Source organism: Alosa alosa, chromosome 20 (assembly GCF_017589495.1).
Source record: "Alosa alosa isolate M-15738 ecotype Scorff River chromosome 20, AALO_Geno_1.1, whole genome shotgun sequence".
NCBI lineage: Eukaryota > Metazoa > Chordata > Actinopteri > Clupeiformes > Clupeidae > Alosa > Alosa alosa.
The window spans coordinates 26328506-26341814 of NC_063208.1; the positions used below are offsets into that span (position 1 = coordinate 26328506).

The window sequence follows — 13309 nt, forward strand, 5'->3', positions numbered from 1 at the left end:
GATGAGGCGTGCGAACGAAGGCGGCTGTGCTGCGGCGGTCGTGTCTTGTTAAAATGCCACAGACCAAGTGCCGTGCTACCATGGAGAGGGTCTGTCGAGTTTGAATAGGGGCTGATGATCATTCAAATGCATGAGCTTCCCAGAGCAGAACAGGGGACGAGTGGGAGAGATAACGGACCGCGGAACAGAGAAGAGACGAGGGAGAGAGGGAGGGAAAGAGAGAGGGAGATGGAGAGAGAAAGACGGAGAGAAGCATTGGAGAGTTGATGTGGAAAAGAGAAAGGCATAGAGAAGCATTGCAGTGAGATGAAGAGGGAGAGAGAGAAAGAGAGAGAGAGAGAGACAGTGCTGTGACATGAAGAGAGTGGTGGCCTGGGGGACATAGTATGGTGAGACTCATTTCCATAGGTTTCGCTGTAACACACAGCAACAGCACACACTTGCCCAAGCCCAGGAGTGCATTGTCTGTCTCGTGGAGATATTCCTACTCTCTCGACTCAGAGAGAATTTCTTCCTCGTGTCTTATCACTCGCTGCATGGGAAGGGGGGTGCGGGAGAGCAGCACCAGTATATCTTTATGTGGGAATTGACTGTCAGAAGGACCCAGAGCCATCCACTTGACTGCACAGAGCAGTGAATGTCTGGGACACACCACACATGCATTTTCATCAAGCCCTATGGCTCCGCTCTGCTACGCTGCGCTCTGAATAACACAGTGGAATTTGTCTCATCAGGTTTTGCGGTCACATCGTTAGTTTTTTCCAACTACAGTCGCTTTTTCACATTTGATGTATTTGTCTTTTTAAGCGTCCTGTATCCGTTCTGTGCGCCATGAGGGGATTGTGGACCCCCATGAGAAATCACAAGCCCTGTACTGGAAATATCAATCATTCATCACTGCCTGAAAGAAATGAAATTCAACCTTCCCCCGTATGTGTGATATACAGTGTTGGGAGTAATGCATTAAAAAAGTAATGTAATTACAGTAATGCATTGCTTTTTGCTGTAATGCAGTAATGTAAGGCATTACCAATACAATTTCAGTAATATTTTACTCGGTACAATTCTCAGTAACTAAAGTGACTTTGCTTTTTAATCCAAAATTGAGAAATGCTCAATTGGCACCAGAGAAGATTATCCAGGAATTAAAAAAGTCATCTATGCTGGTCCTGGAATTTGATTGCCTTGTTCAGATGACTGTAGAAAGGGAATTTGAGTTATCTCTGCCATTCATGCAACAGATCTAACATGGTTAGGCTATACTTCTCATTTCAAGCAGTGAGAATAACTAAAATGTTGCTTTTACAGACAAAGATCGTAGCCATTATTCTCAAACTATTTGCATTAAGTCTACACCACTGTAAGTGGAAGGAAAGGCAACCAGCAATGATGAGAACCAATAAAGTCAATATACAATTTCACTATGGCTATATTTTACTATATTAAGTTGTGAGTGACCTTTGGCCTTTGGGGCCTACATTGTCCCATGAGCCATAACTGCAACCATTATATTGTTCTTTTGTTAGCCTTAAGCCTAGCTCAGTCATTATGCCATACCACATCACCTCCTGCCGTGTAATGAGCTGCATTGAACACATGAAGATCTATTGAGAACACCAAATCCATATTTCCTGTTATTTTGGTGAAAGTAATGTAAACGTAGTGTAATGCCTTACAATTCAAAGACAGTAATATTGTTATGTAACAAATTACTTTGAGATGACAGTAACAAGTAATAAATAATGCATTACGCTTTTGAAGTAACTCCAACACTGGTGATATATGCAGGAGTGGAAATGACAAAAACAGCTGACTTGAGTTGGCATGTCCTAGACTCTAGGGTCTGCAGATGGGATCCCTGAATCTTTCAGATTCCACTTATGCTCTTCCCAAGGTCTTTATTTTTATTTTTATTAAAGCTACTATCTTTTTATCACTTCATATTCAGCTGTAATTCAGAACGTATCCTATTATCTGTGCTCCTATCTTATCTGATTATCTCTCTCTCTCTAGCTATTATCATATCTATCATATTTTTTGAGCTATTAAAGGCTTTATCTCAGCACCTGCCACTCAAACACTGATCACAGTGACTCAAATGGGATGTGTGTGTGTGTGTTTGTGTGTGTGTGTGTGTGTGTGTGTGTGTTCGAACGTATGCTATTCATTGGTATGATAACCCAAGCACCTTCTCCCCACGCCTCCCACCCATTCACTTTGCACTTTGCTCAGTCCAGTGAGAGAGAGAGAGAGAGAGAGAGAGAGAGAGAGAGTGAAGATGAGCTAATCTATATTCTAATCCAGCCGTAGCATTGGGTCGGGTTGGCGGGCGGCTGCTTAATATGAGCGAGCCGTCGCCTCCGCCATCACCTGGCTGTGGCCGAGTTCATTCCTGGCGAGCGTTTTTCGGTGGGAGCCCCTCAGGGCGCGTGTAATTGCGCGGCGCAGATGAGCGTTGCGCGGCTCGGGCTGCCATGTTGTCTGGCAATTACTGCCAAGTTACAGGGGGACAGCTAAACCTGAAGAGGAGAGAGAGAGAGAGAGAGAGAGAGAGAGAGAGAGAGAGAGAGAGAGAGAGAGAGAGAGGAGAGAAGGGAAGCGGTGGAGGGGTGTAAAGGAGTGCTGTGTTACAACTGCCAAAACACAGGAGGGTGTGAGCCAACCTGGATTCACTCTCCATCATTGATTGAGAAGTAGCAGGACCACATGCATTTAACCCAATGTGTGTTAGGAACTTCTGAATCTGAGAGATCTGATTAGTTCTACAGAGTGTGTGCATGTGTCTGTGCACATAATGTGAAAGGGACAGAGATAGACAGAGAAAGAGGGAGATCAATAAACAGACAGAGTGTGACTTAAAAACATGTTGAAGATCAGTCTTTGTCGGACCACTATACTGTATGTTGCCTGGTCAGAAGTCAGCTGGACACACACACACACACACACACACACACACACACACACACAAACACACCCACCCACCCCACACACATACACATACACACACACACACACACACAACACACACACACACACACACACACACACACACACACACACACACACACACACACCACCCATCCACCCACCCCATACACACACACACACGTCAAATAAACCTCTGTCATTCATTATAGTTACTGTTTCTGTTGTGAACGGCATGAGAAGCAGAGAGAGTGCATGAGTGACAGTGTTGGAGTTACTTCAAAAGTGTAATGCATTATTTATTACTTGTTAACATCATCTCAAAGTAATTTGTTACATAACAATATTACTGTCTTTGAATAGTAAGGCATTACACTACGTTTACATTACTTTCATCAAAATAACAGGAAATATGATTTGGTGTTCTCAATAGATCTTCATGTGTTCAATGCAGCTCATTACACGGCAGGAGGTGATGTGGTATGGCATAATGACTGAGTTAGGCTTAAGGCTAACAAAAGAACAATATAATGGTTGCAGTTATGGCTTATGGGACAATGTAGGCCCCAAAGGCCAAAGGTCACTCACAACTTAATATAGTAAAATATAGCCATAGTGAAATTGTATGTTGACTTTAAATGGTTCTCATCATTGCTGGTTGCCTTTCCTTTCACTTACAGTGGTGTAGACTTAATGCAAATAGTTTGAGAATAATGGCTACGATCTTTGTCTGTAAAAGCAACATTTTAGTTATTCTCACTGCTTGAAATGAGAAGTATAGCCTAACCATGTTAGATCTGTTGCATGAATGGCAGAGATAACTCAAATTCCCTTTCTACAGTCATCTGAACAAGGCAATCAAATTCCAGGACCAGCATAGATTACTTTTTTAATTCTTGGATAATCTTCTCTGGTGCCAATTGAGCATTTCTCAATTTTGGATTAAAAAATTACTGAGCATTGTACCGAATAAAATATTACTGAAATTGAATTGGTAATGCCTTACATTACTGCATTACAGCAAAAAGCAATGCATTACTGTAATTACATTACTTTTTTAATGCATTACTCCCAACACTGGTGAGTGAGTGTGACACACTGGCACATTAGTGTTATTGAACTTCAGCATGTGTTCTTGTACACGCCAGCTGAGCTTCTGTGCACCTCTATAGGAGAATCTGACATGTCAGACCTAAACAGCAGGATATAGCAACAGGAGAGCAGCTTTGTTGTCCTCACACACACACACACACACACACACACACACAAGCTGCTTTCAGACAGGTGTAAGTCTGCATGTTTATATTTATATATACTCTTTTGATCCCGTGAGGGAAATTTGGTTCTGCGGATATCAAGCATCATATCTGAATCACCCGAAGGGTCGGACATCCGTTTCACAAAGATCTGCATATAGTGCGGAGGACACGTCTGAAAAAGTTACACAGACACCCACACTAGTGTGTGTTTGTATGTGCATTTACAAACATGTATTATTATTCCCTTCTGGTTTAAATCTCCCTTTTGCTGTGTGTGTGTGTGTGTGTGTGTGTGTGTGTGTGTGTGTGTGTGTGTGTGTGTGTGTGTGTGTGTGTGTGTGTGTGTGTGTGTGTGTGTGTGTGTGTGTGTGTGTGAGTATGAGAGTGAGGGACCATGCACGTTACTCTTGTAGAAGTCCAGTAGCATGTTGGCATCAGAGTACAGTGTTGTTGGCAGCTTGTCGTTCTTTCATTTCATAATATAAATGCTGTGTGTTTGTGTGTGTGGGTGTGCGTGTGTGCATGTGTGTGTGTATGTGTGAGAGCAGAGTCTTGGGATGTCAGTATGACTGACATGGCACTGTTGGGATGTCGGAGGGTGGTGCTGTCATGACGATGTGCCCTCTTTGAACTGAGATGCTTGATGCCAGCCAGCCACTTCCTTTTCTTTGACTCACCCTAACCCCTCAACACACACACACACACACACACAGCATACTCATGATGAGCATATACATAGAGTACATGCCTTCACACACTCAAATCCCTCTCATGGCCTCACATGACCTCCCACACGTTGCTACTTACATGGTGGGCTGTGACATGCAGGGCCCTGTGTGTGTGTGTGTGTGTGTGTGTGTGTGTGTGTGTGTGTGTGTGTGTGTGTGTGTGTGTGTGTGTGTGTGTGTGTGTGTGTGTGTGTGTGTGTGTGTGTGTGTGCGTCGTGTGTGCGTGTGTGTGTGTGTGTGTAGATGTGTACCCTGCATCTCCACCAGTCTGGCAATTCCCCTGGTTTCACCTCTCCAACTCTGCCCCCACATCCCCTACTCCTCTTCCTCCTCCTCCTCCTCCTCCTCTTGTCCTCGCTCTGGGCAGTTACTGTACTTTCCACTGCCTCCTCATTCCCACGCTCAGCTTTCCATCTTTCTTTCTTTCTTTCTGTCTTTCTCTCTCTGTCCTTCTTTTCCTCTCTCTTTCTCCCCACTCCTTCCTTTCTTATGCTGAGCAAGTGGAGTTCAGAGGACCAAATGCTCACAGTGCTTGGCCAGGCCCTTCAGTGCAGTCCACTGCCTTTCACACAAGGACACACAGAGCCCTGAAGGTTTCCGGACTGTGAAGTGTGGGTGTGTGTGCATGCGTGTGCGCGTGTGCGTGTGTGTGTGTGTGCTTGTGTGTGTGTGTGTGTGTGTGTGTGTGTGTGTGTGTGTGTGTGTGTGTGTGTGTGTGTGTGTGTGTGTGTGTGTGTGCATGTGTGTGTGTGTGTGAGTGTGAGTTTGTGTGTGTGTGAATGTGAGTTTACATTGCTACATATTTTAAGCATCGATTTCCACATAATTCTCATACTGTGTAGTTATTTATTTGTTCATTTTTTTTTTAAACTAAAAATAACAAAAAAAGATCAAACTCACCCTCGAAGCATTCACAATAGCCTGATTTACGCAGCACTACTCTTGTCATGGACCTTGAAAATGTACATGGTACCCATGTGTATGCAAATAGCAGACCGCCACATACATTCACACACAGTAACACATCAGTCACCAACCAACAGGCTGCCCCTCAGGCATGATAGACTCACACTGTTGATTTTCATTGTTATTTGCAGTAGATATGCCAGGGTACCCGAGCTCGTGTTGTGACATTGTATTTGCCACTTTGAAATATGAATGCCAATGGCCCTTGCACAAGTGCCCGGGGAAAGACTGGAGTGGATATCAGCGCCGTTACCATATTTCTCCTTGACGCTGAGCACTTTTCATAAAACAAAACAAACAAAAAACAAACAACAACCATTGAGTCTAATGTCTGAATCCATAAGGCCTCAACAGAAACAACATTCACAAATCACCTTTGATTTCAATTCTGTTCACGATCCCATTGGGTGAAGTCCTTTGGCTTAATAATCCTGATTGATTTTAGGCCAATGCTGGGTCTTTATACTGTCTTACTCACCACCACACACTTACACCCCCTTCCCCCTCCCCCAGACTTGAAGACTTGATCTTGAGTTCCTCTGACATTGTTTCTGGCGTTTATAAATGCGATCGTTATGGCTATAACAAGCTTTGTGCTCGGGGGAGTGCGGCACTGTGCGACATTAATTAAACATTTGATTACCGTTCGCACTTTCCCTTGGCTGAGGAGAATTGGATTCCATCCTTTTCTTTTATCGACTGTGCACTCAAGCTCAACTTGATTTGATTGGAGAATTGATATTAAGAAAAGAAAATGACTTCAATGCTGTGCTTGGTACCAGACAAACCATTATGTCTGCCTATGCGAGACACTGAGGGAGGAACAAAATAAGCACTAAGACCCTTTGCACTCTCCTCAGCTTTCTCTGACCAAAAACCCCCAAAACTGATTTCATTCCTTCCCAGAGTAAATCTATTCAGGACTGAGGCAAGCAGGAACCCCCTCCCCCCAACACACACACACACACACACACACACATCCACACACACATCGAATTAAACAGACTGACTGCAAAGAAAGCAGTTTGATTATTTCCACTATCTAAAGAGGACAAAGTCCTGATTTGTGATATGCATAAATTCATATTTATGGTAATGCTCCAGGAGTCCCACAAGCTTGGCCGGTGAAAAAAAACAAAACGCAAACACTGCCATGAGAAAGGTCAGCATATTTTACAGAAAATTTAGCCAGGCACTCAGCTTCACTATTATTCATTCCAGTGACATGCTCTGCTTCCAAGGTAATGTATAAAACGATAGAGAGAGAGAGAGGAGAGAGAGAGAGGGGAGAGAGAGGAGAGAGAGAGAGAGATGGCTGATTTTAAATTGAAGCTAATGAGTCAGAACCAGAGTGTTGTTCGTGTTGTCTTCATAAAATGTTTCTCCATGACATGCCTCTCAGGTCTGCCTCACAAAAGGCATGCCATCATAAAAAAGAGATGGAGATGTGATCGGACTGATTGTGTGTGTGTGTGTGTGTGTGTGTGGTGTCTGTGTGTGTGTGTAAGAGAGAAAATATGTGTGTGCGTGTGTGTGTGTGTGTGTGAGAGAGAGAGCCAGCTCATGGTCGTGTGGCCAATACATGTGCCAGTTAGCTTGAGGATTTTAAGCCTAAATGAAACTGTTATATAAATGACATCTTCATTTTCAGTGTCATGCACATCAAGTACTCATTTTTTAAGGTTATCACTAAAGCACAGACTAGTGTTTCATAAACCACAGTAACGGAATATGAAAATGTCTCAGTTCAGACATTTGATTTGATCCAACTGGGTTTTCATTTTATTTACCGGCAACCTTACACAAAGCTGCTAGCAGCATCACATGACAGTAGGACACAACAAGAAGTAACCAAATGTTGGTTACTGTTGCCCTTTATGTAGGCTACTCAGTCGCTTTACCCACAAAACACTGGATCAGAAATGACTATTTTATTCCTGTAGTATATCTAAGTAACACACTATTCAGATGTGTGTAGACTATGAGCCATCGTGTTCAGGTGCAATTGGTGCCACATAGATAAGCGGTAGCCTATATTGATTTAGCCTATAACCAGTCATCATCAAAAGACGTGTTAGCGCTCATTATGTTAACACTGTTCGATAACATGTGCCTGCCGTTTGAACGTTAGTGGTTGTGGTGGTTGGTGAGCTGAATGAAAACTGCTGTTTGGCTCGGATTTTTGTTGCGCTGCAAAAGTCACAAGGGGGCGCCCTTCACCAGGTCTTTAGCGTCTCTCGCGTGGGGCGAAAAATGACTGTTGAGGGGCGAGGGAGAGAAAAAGGTTCACTTTTGAATTGTTTGTCCTGACGTCAGCTGGCACAGCTCGGGTCGGGTGGCTGCTGCTGCTGCTGCTGCTGCGTCTCTCGCGGAAACTCAATACATGCTCCGGCAGGATATCAGCAATCAATGCGCAACTTCGCTCCAGTCACTGTTTAGGATTTCAACCAACTGCCTACACGCAAGGAACTGGAACTAAAAGACGTTACCATGAATTCTGGAGCTTTTCTACTGATGTTATTTGTAAGGGTATACGCGGAAAATTTGGAAGGACCAACAGGTAAGGCAAATTTATTGTATTCACATCTAAAGTGAACGCACCAGAGAAATAGGCACGCAGTCTCGGGCGTAGGGACAGATACAGTTTCATTCAGCCCTAAGCGGATCTTGTCTCTGGTAGTTTTAGGTTGCTTACTCAATGTAAGGACATGTGTCGCCACTTGATATCAAGCGGACATATCTGTGCGTAAAGATGTAGCCTATCAACTTTCCAGTAACAAGTTAGCCTAAGTTGTACACTCAGAGCGAAACGCATTATGAATGTTTTTTGCTTTAAAGAACCGAGTAACCGGTCGTGGAAGTTGGTGTGTGAAGGAACAATGAGTGACAGTTGCGGTTTGTCTTAGGCTTCAGGTTGAAAGTGAGACAGACAGCCGTTGATAAAAGTCTGTCAAAAGGGTTGATTATGCCGTGTATAAGCACCAGTTTAGATGTGCCGAAAGAGCTTTTTGTGTTCTTTTTCCATGTCTGCTTTCGAAAAAAAAAAAATAATTGTGGGTCTGATAGTACCAACACTAATGTGCTTGTTCAACTGAAATGCGTGAATGTAAGATTTCCTCTGTGTTGCATTCCTGCAGCAGATAGCCTACAGAAATAAAGATCACCATAGTCTTAAAGCACTCCGTAGGATATAGCTTCTTTAGTCAGGCTGTCAGGTTGGTCTAGTTCAGGGCAAAAAAACCCAACAGATATTATGGTGTCTCATACTGTTATTTATTTACCAGAATTGGTTGACTTGATAAGCTCCCTAGTTGTTATTGTCGACTAAATTGCAGGGTGTCTGCGTTGTAACTCTGTGTGCGTGTGTATCTGTGTGTTAGCCTACGTGTGTGGACAGAGAACGAGTGAGAGATTCGGCTCAAAATGAAAATCTGTGAGGAGAGAAAGTTTAAGGACAGCCGTGGTCATTCACATCCATCAATTCATTCATTCATTCATTTTAGTAGGCTACTCTATATTTAGTTATTATGCTTATTTGTTTTTCTGTTTTCTGAGTTTATCAATTCACAGTGTGTTGCTACATCGTCACTATGGCCAAAATGTATTAGCCTGATTTATAGTAGGCTACACCATATTATGGTGCATTCTAAATATTGGATTTTAATGTTATCTTGGAAAGCCATAGACTATCCATTGTAAAACTTGACTTCTACATCGAAAGCACTGGAAGTGTTCACATTGGCTGCATAGCCTATAGCCTATTTAGGCTCAAACTGACTACTTCTTCCTCTATTAGCCATGGGCACATACTTGACAATATCAGCGCTGAGAAACACGATTTGGTCGGAAAACAAAACCAATGGACATATTTTGTTGTCGCCTGTTTCTTGGAAATTTAATTATTCTACAGGGGCGGGTCAAAAAGCGATGTCCGTTGGAACGGGTTTGCCTGGCCGCGGGCCACTCTTTTGTTGCTGACAGTGTATTTGGGAACTGTTGACCCCCGGCCCTGGCCTCTGCGCTTCGGTTGACTTGCCTCCCTCACATCGCGCATATTTGCGTTTCTCTCGCAATCTCCCTCAGAGTCAGGTTAGGCAGTGGCAAAGCAAAAGGAATGGCTTCCAGGCCTGTGCAACACCCAAGGTTATGGTGAATGTTGTATGTTGTATGTCAAAAGTTTTTTTTTATTTTGAATGGATATAAATTACTGGCTTGTGAGGACAAAGCTCCAGTTCTTTTTCAGCAACTGACGGAGTCGTTTTTGAATTTCATGCCCATTAAAAAACAGACTGTTTATTAAATGTTCAAGGTCTCACCTCACCTTGAGGACAAACCACTTTGAAAGCAACCATTAGAAAGGAACACCTATTAAAAATGTGTTTATATAGGCTGTCTAAAATATCTGCTCGCTGACACTTTCTGACAGGGCGTATTATGTTGTTGTCTGCTCTGTTTGTTATTTGCGCTGACCGGCTGACAAGTGGGAACGGTTCCTGGGGGGCTTGCGAGGACGGCTTCCCTTTGAATGCCCGCTCAAGCATGGCATGCCGGCCGTCAGTGCCTGATCACTGGGCACATCATGCCAGCACTGTGGGCAGAAGGAGGTGTGTGTGTGTGTGTGTGTGTGTGTGTGTGGGGGGGGGGGGGGGGGGGGTAATCTAATGTGAGGGTTTGGCATGAATAGTCAGGCAGTCTCTCTCTCACATGCGCGTGTGCGCGCGCACACACACACACACACACACACACACACACACACACACACACACAGTTGGATTGAGAATTGGCCAAACCAGGGCAGAGTGGAGTGGAGTGGTCAGGACGCTGTGTGCACACTGTAAATGAAGCAGCTCTCTCTCTCTCTCTCTCTCTCTCTGTCCCCCGCTCCTCTCTCTCCCTGTGCTCTCCAGGGAAGCTGGCTGCCTTGCTGGAGTACCCTCTCGCTGGTCCACTACCCCTGACTGATTCTGAAAATACCCCCCACACACACACACACACACACACACACGCTACACTACACTACACGTCACTAAACTGGCTGGCCGTGGGCTCCTGAGGCCCAGAGACTCCCTCCCTTGTTTGCTATGCTCTACACTGGATAGATTGCTCCGGACGCATCGCGTCGTAATAACCTCTCATGATCACTTTTCTGCTTTTGTGCCTGAGTAGCAATAGATGAATTACACACATAAACACACACACTCTCTCTGTCTCTCTCTCTCTCTCACACACACACACACACACTCACTGTCTCTCTCTCTCTCTCTCTCTCTCACACACACACACACACACACACACACACACACACACACACACACACAGAGGAGAATTGATCAAGTCGGCCTTCGAAAAAAACACAGGCAGGTTCTTAGCCACTTAGATGAGGCTGGCAGGCATGAATGGCGATCTTAACTGCACATTCATATAATGGATGGCCGTAGCGTTACATACTGCAGGAGATCCTTTAGACCCCCCTGGCTCTCTGGCTCACACGTCAGCAAAGGCTGTCCTCACCAAACCATCAGACACACAGGGCCGTTTGTGCTTAAGTGGGACAGAACAGGGCAGCAGAGGAGGAGGGAGTACTGCTTTACAACCCCCCCCATGACTCAAAAATAGATTATATATATATATGAGTGTGTGTGTGTGTGTGTGTGTGTGTGTGATAGAGAGAGGGGGGGGGGGATAAGTGGATAAGTGTGTAACCCAAGGGTGTAAGTGTGTTATAAAGATAATAGTCGTGTGTGTGTGTGTGTTTTTCTATAGGCTACCACAAACTACCTGTGCAATTAGAAATGTTTGGCAACACAAAGTGTATTTGTAAAGCTCTATTGAATAGAGAGAGAAAGAGAGAGAGTTTTTAAGAGAGAGATAGAGAGAGAGAGAGAGAGAGAGAGAGAGAGAGAGAGAGAGACTGCTGTGCGTCCCTCATAGCCTCACACACACTTGTGTGCACTCCCTCCTTGCGCGTGTGCCTCTCCGTCTCCCCCCTTTATCAAAAAATGATTCTCTGTTATCGGCGCACAGGGGTCTTGGGCTCGGAGACGCAACAGCAGGGGCCATTTTTCTCTCCGTGAGAGTCCAGACGATTGGTCCAGATGCCTCGCTCGGGGAAAAACAGAAGAGGAGGGGGAGGCGGAACGAAGAGAGACGAAGGGAGAGGGGGAAAGAGAGGCAGAGATGGAGAGATGGAGCGTAAGAGAGGAGTTACAGAGAGAGAATAGAATGGATAGAGAGAGACAGAGGGGCAGAATAAGGAAAGATAGAGAATGAGAGCGATAGAGAGAATAAAGAGAGGGATACAAAGAGGTGGATTCTAAGAGCTTTAGAGAGAGATAGAGGCAGAGGAAGAAGGGGGAAGAGATACGAGTGACAGCAATGAAGAGAGAGAGAGAGAGAGAGAGAGAGAGAGAGAGAGAGAGAGAGAACTAAAGAGAGGGAGACAGAGAGGTGTGTGAGAGTGGTGGAGGACTCGTCTAAATCTCACCATCGTCTCTCGCTGGTCTTGAGCCTCACCGAGAAGAAGACAGCTGCAGAGAACTTGGGAGGATGACATCATGAAACAGGATCACAGCGGGCCGAGCTGACTGCACATTTTCTGGGAGGGTTGGGGTTGAGGGGGAGGGGGCATGGAGAGGACATTCTTTAGTCCAGTCTATGTGATGCCATTCAGTGCTCTGGACAGATACATGGTGGGATGTCAATTAGGGTTGTAGCGAAGGGCAATTTTTTGTCTGAGCTGGGGGGTATACGTGGAGGAATGTTACTGAAAGATTCAGCTGGACATGCCTGGTCTAGGAAGGTGGTAGTGAGTGTGAATGAGCTCAGTTGTAACACAGTTATAACATTGTAACGACGTGATCACAGTTACCAAGCCGTTATAACATGGGTATCGGAGTTATCACAGTTATAGCACGTTTGTAGCACAGCCATCAAGTTATGCCAGTAAACCCTCGTGAGGGTCTGGTAGAATAGATGGGGGAGTGCAGACACACTTACCAGTGAAAAAGAAAAGGAAGAAAACTCTTTACTGCTGCCACAGCACTTCACTTCGTCAGTTGACTTTTGACACAAGTACTTGGCTGAGTAAGGTAATGTGTGTGTGTGTGTGTGTGTGTGTGTGTGTGTGTGTGTGTGTGTGTGTGTGTGTGTGTCTACAGTCCTTGCTGACTGTTGTATAGGGTGAGAGCAGGGGGTCGTCTTCTTAGCTTGGGCTGGCTAGTGCGGGGGTGTGTTAGACAGGTTGTCACGGCCACACTTTTTATCCACACGAACGTGTCGCCACGGCAATCCGCTCCAACTCCGTGTTCCGTCACGGCTGTGACGATGATCGGTAGTGACCGCCTCCTGGTCGGCCCTCCCGCGGTGCATCAGAATGTCAGTGCCGCAATCCACTAATGGACCTGACAGCACTCTCAACATTCCCAGTGATCC

General features: G+C 44.9%; 1 protein-coding gene across 1 annotated transcript in view; it reads left to right on the forward strand.

Annotated features, from left to right (window-relative positions):
• Window positions 1-8199: 8199 nt before the first annotated feature.
• ptprua (protein tyrosine phosphatase receptor type Ua) overlaps window positions 8200-13309 on the forward strand; it is a 221445-nt gene continuing 216335 nt past the window's right edge. The window contains exon 1 of the mRNA XM_048229546.1: window positions 8200-8438. Within this exon, the coding sequence (XP_048085503.1) occupies window positions 8369-8438 (70 nt within the window). The 5' untranslated portion in view covers window positions 8200-8368. The remainder of the gene's footprint in view (window positions 8439-13309) is intronic.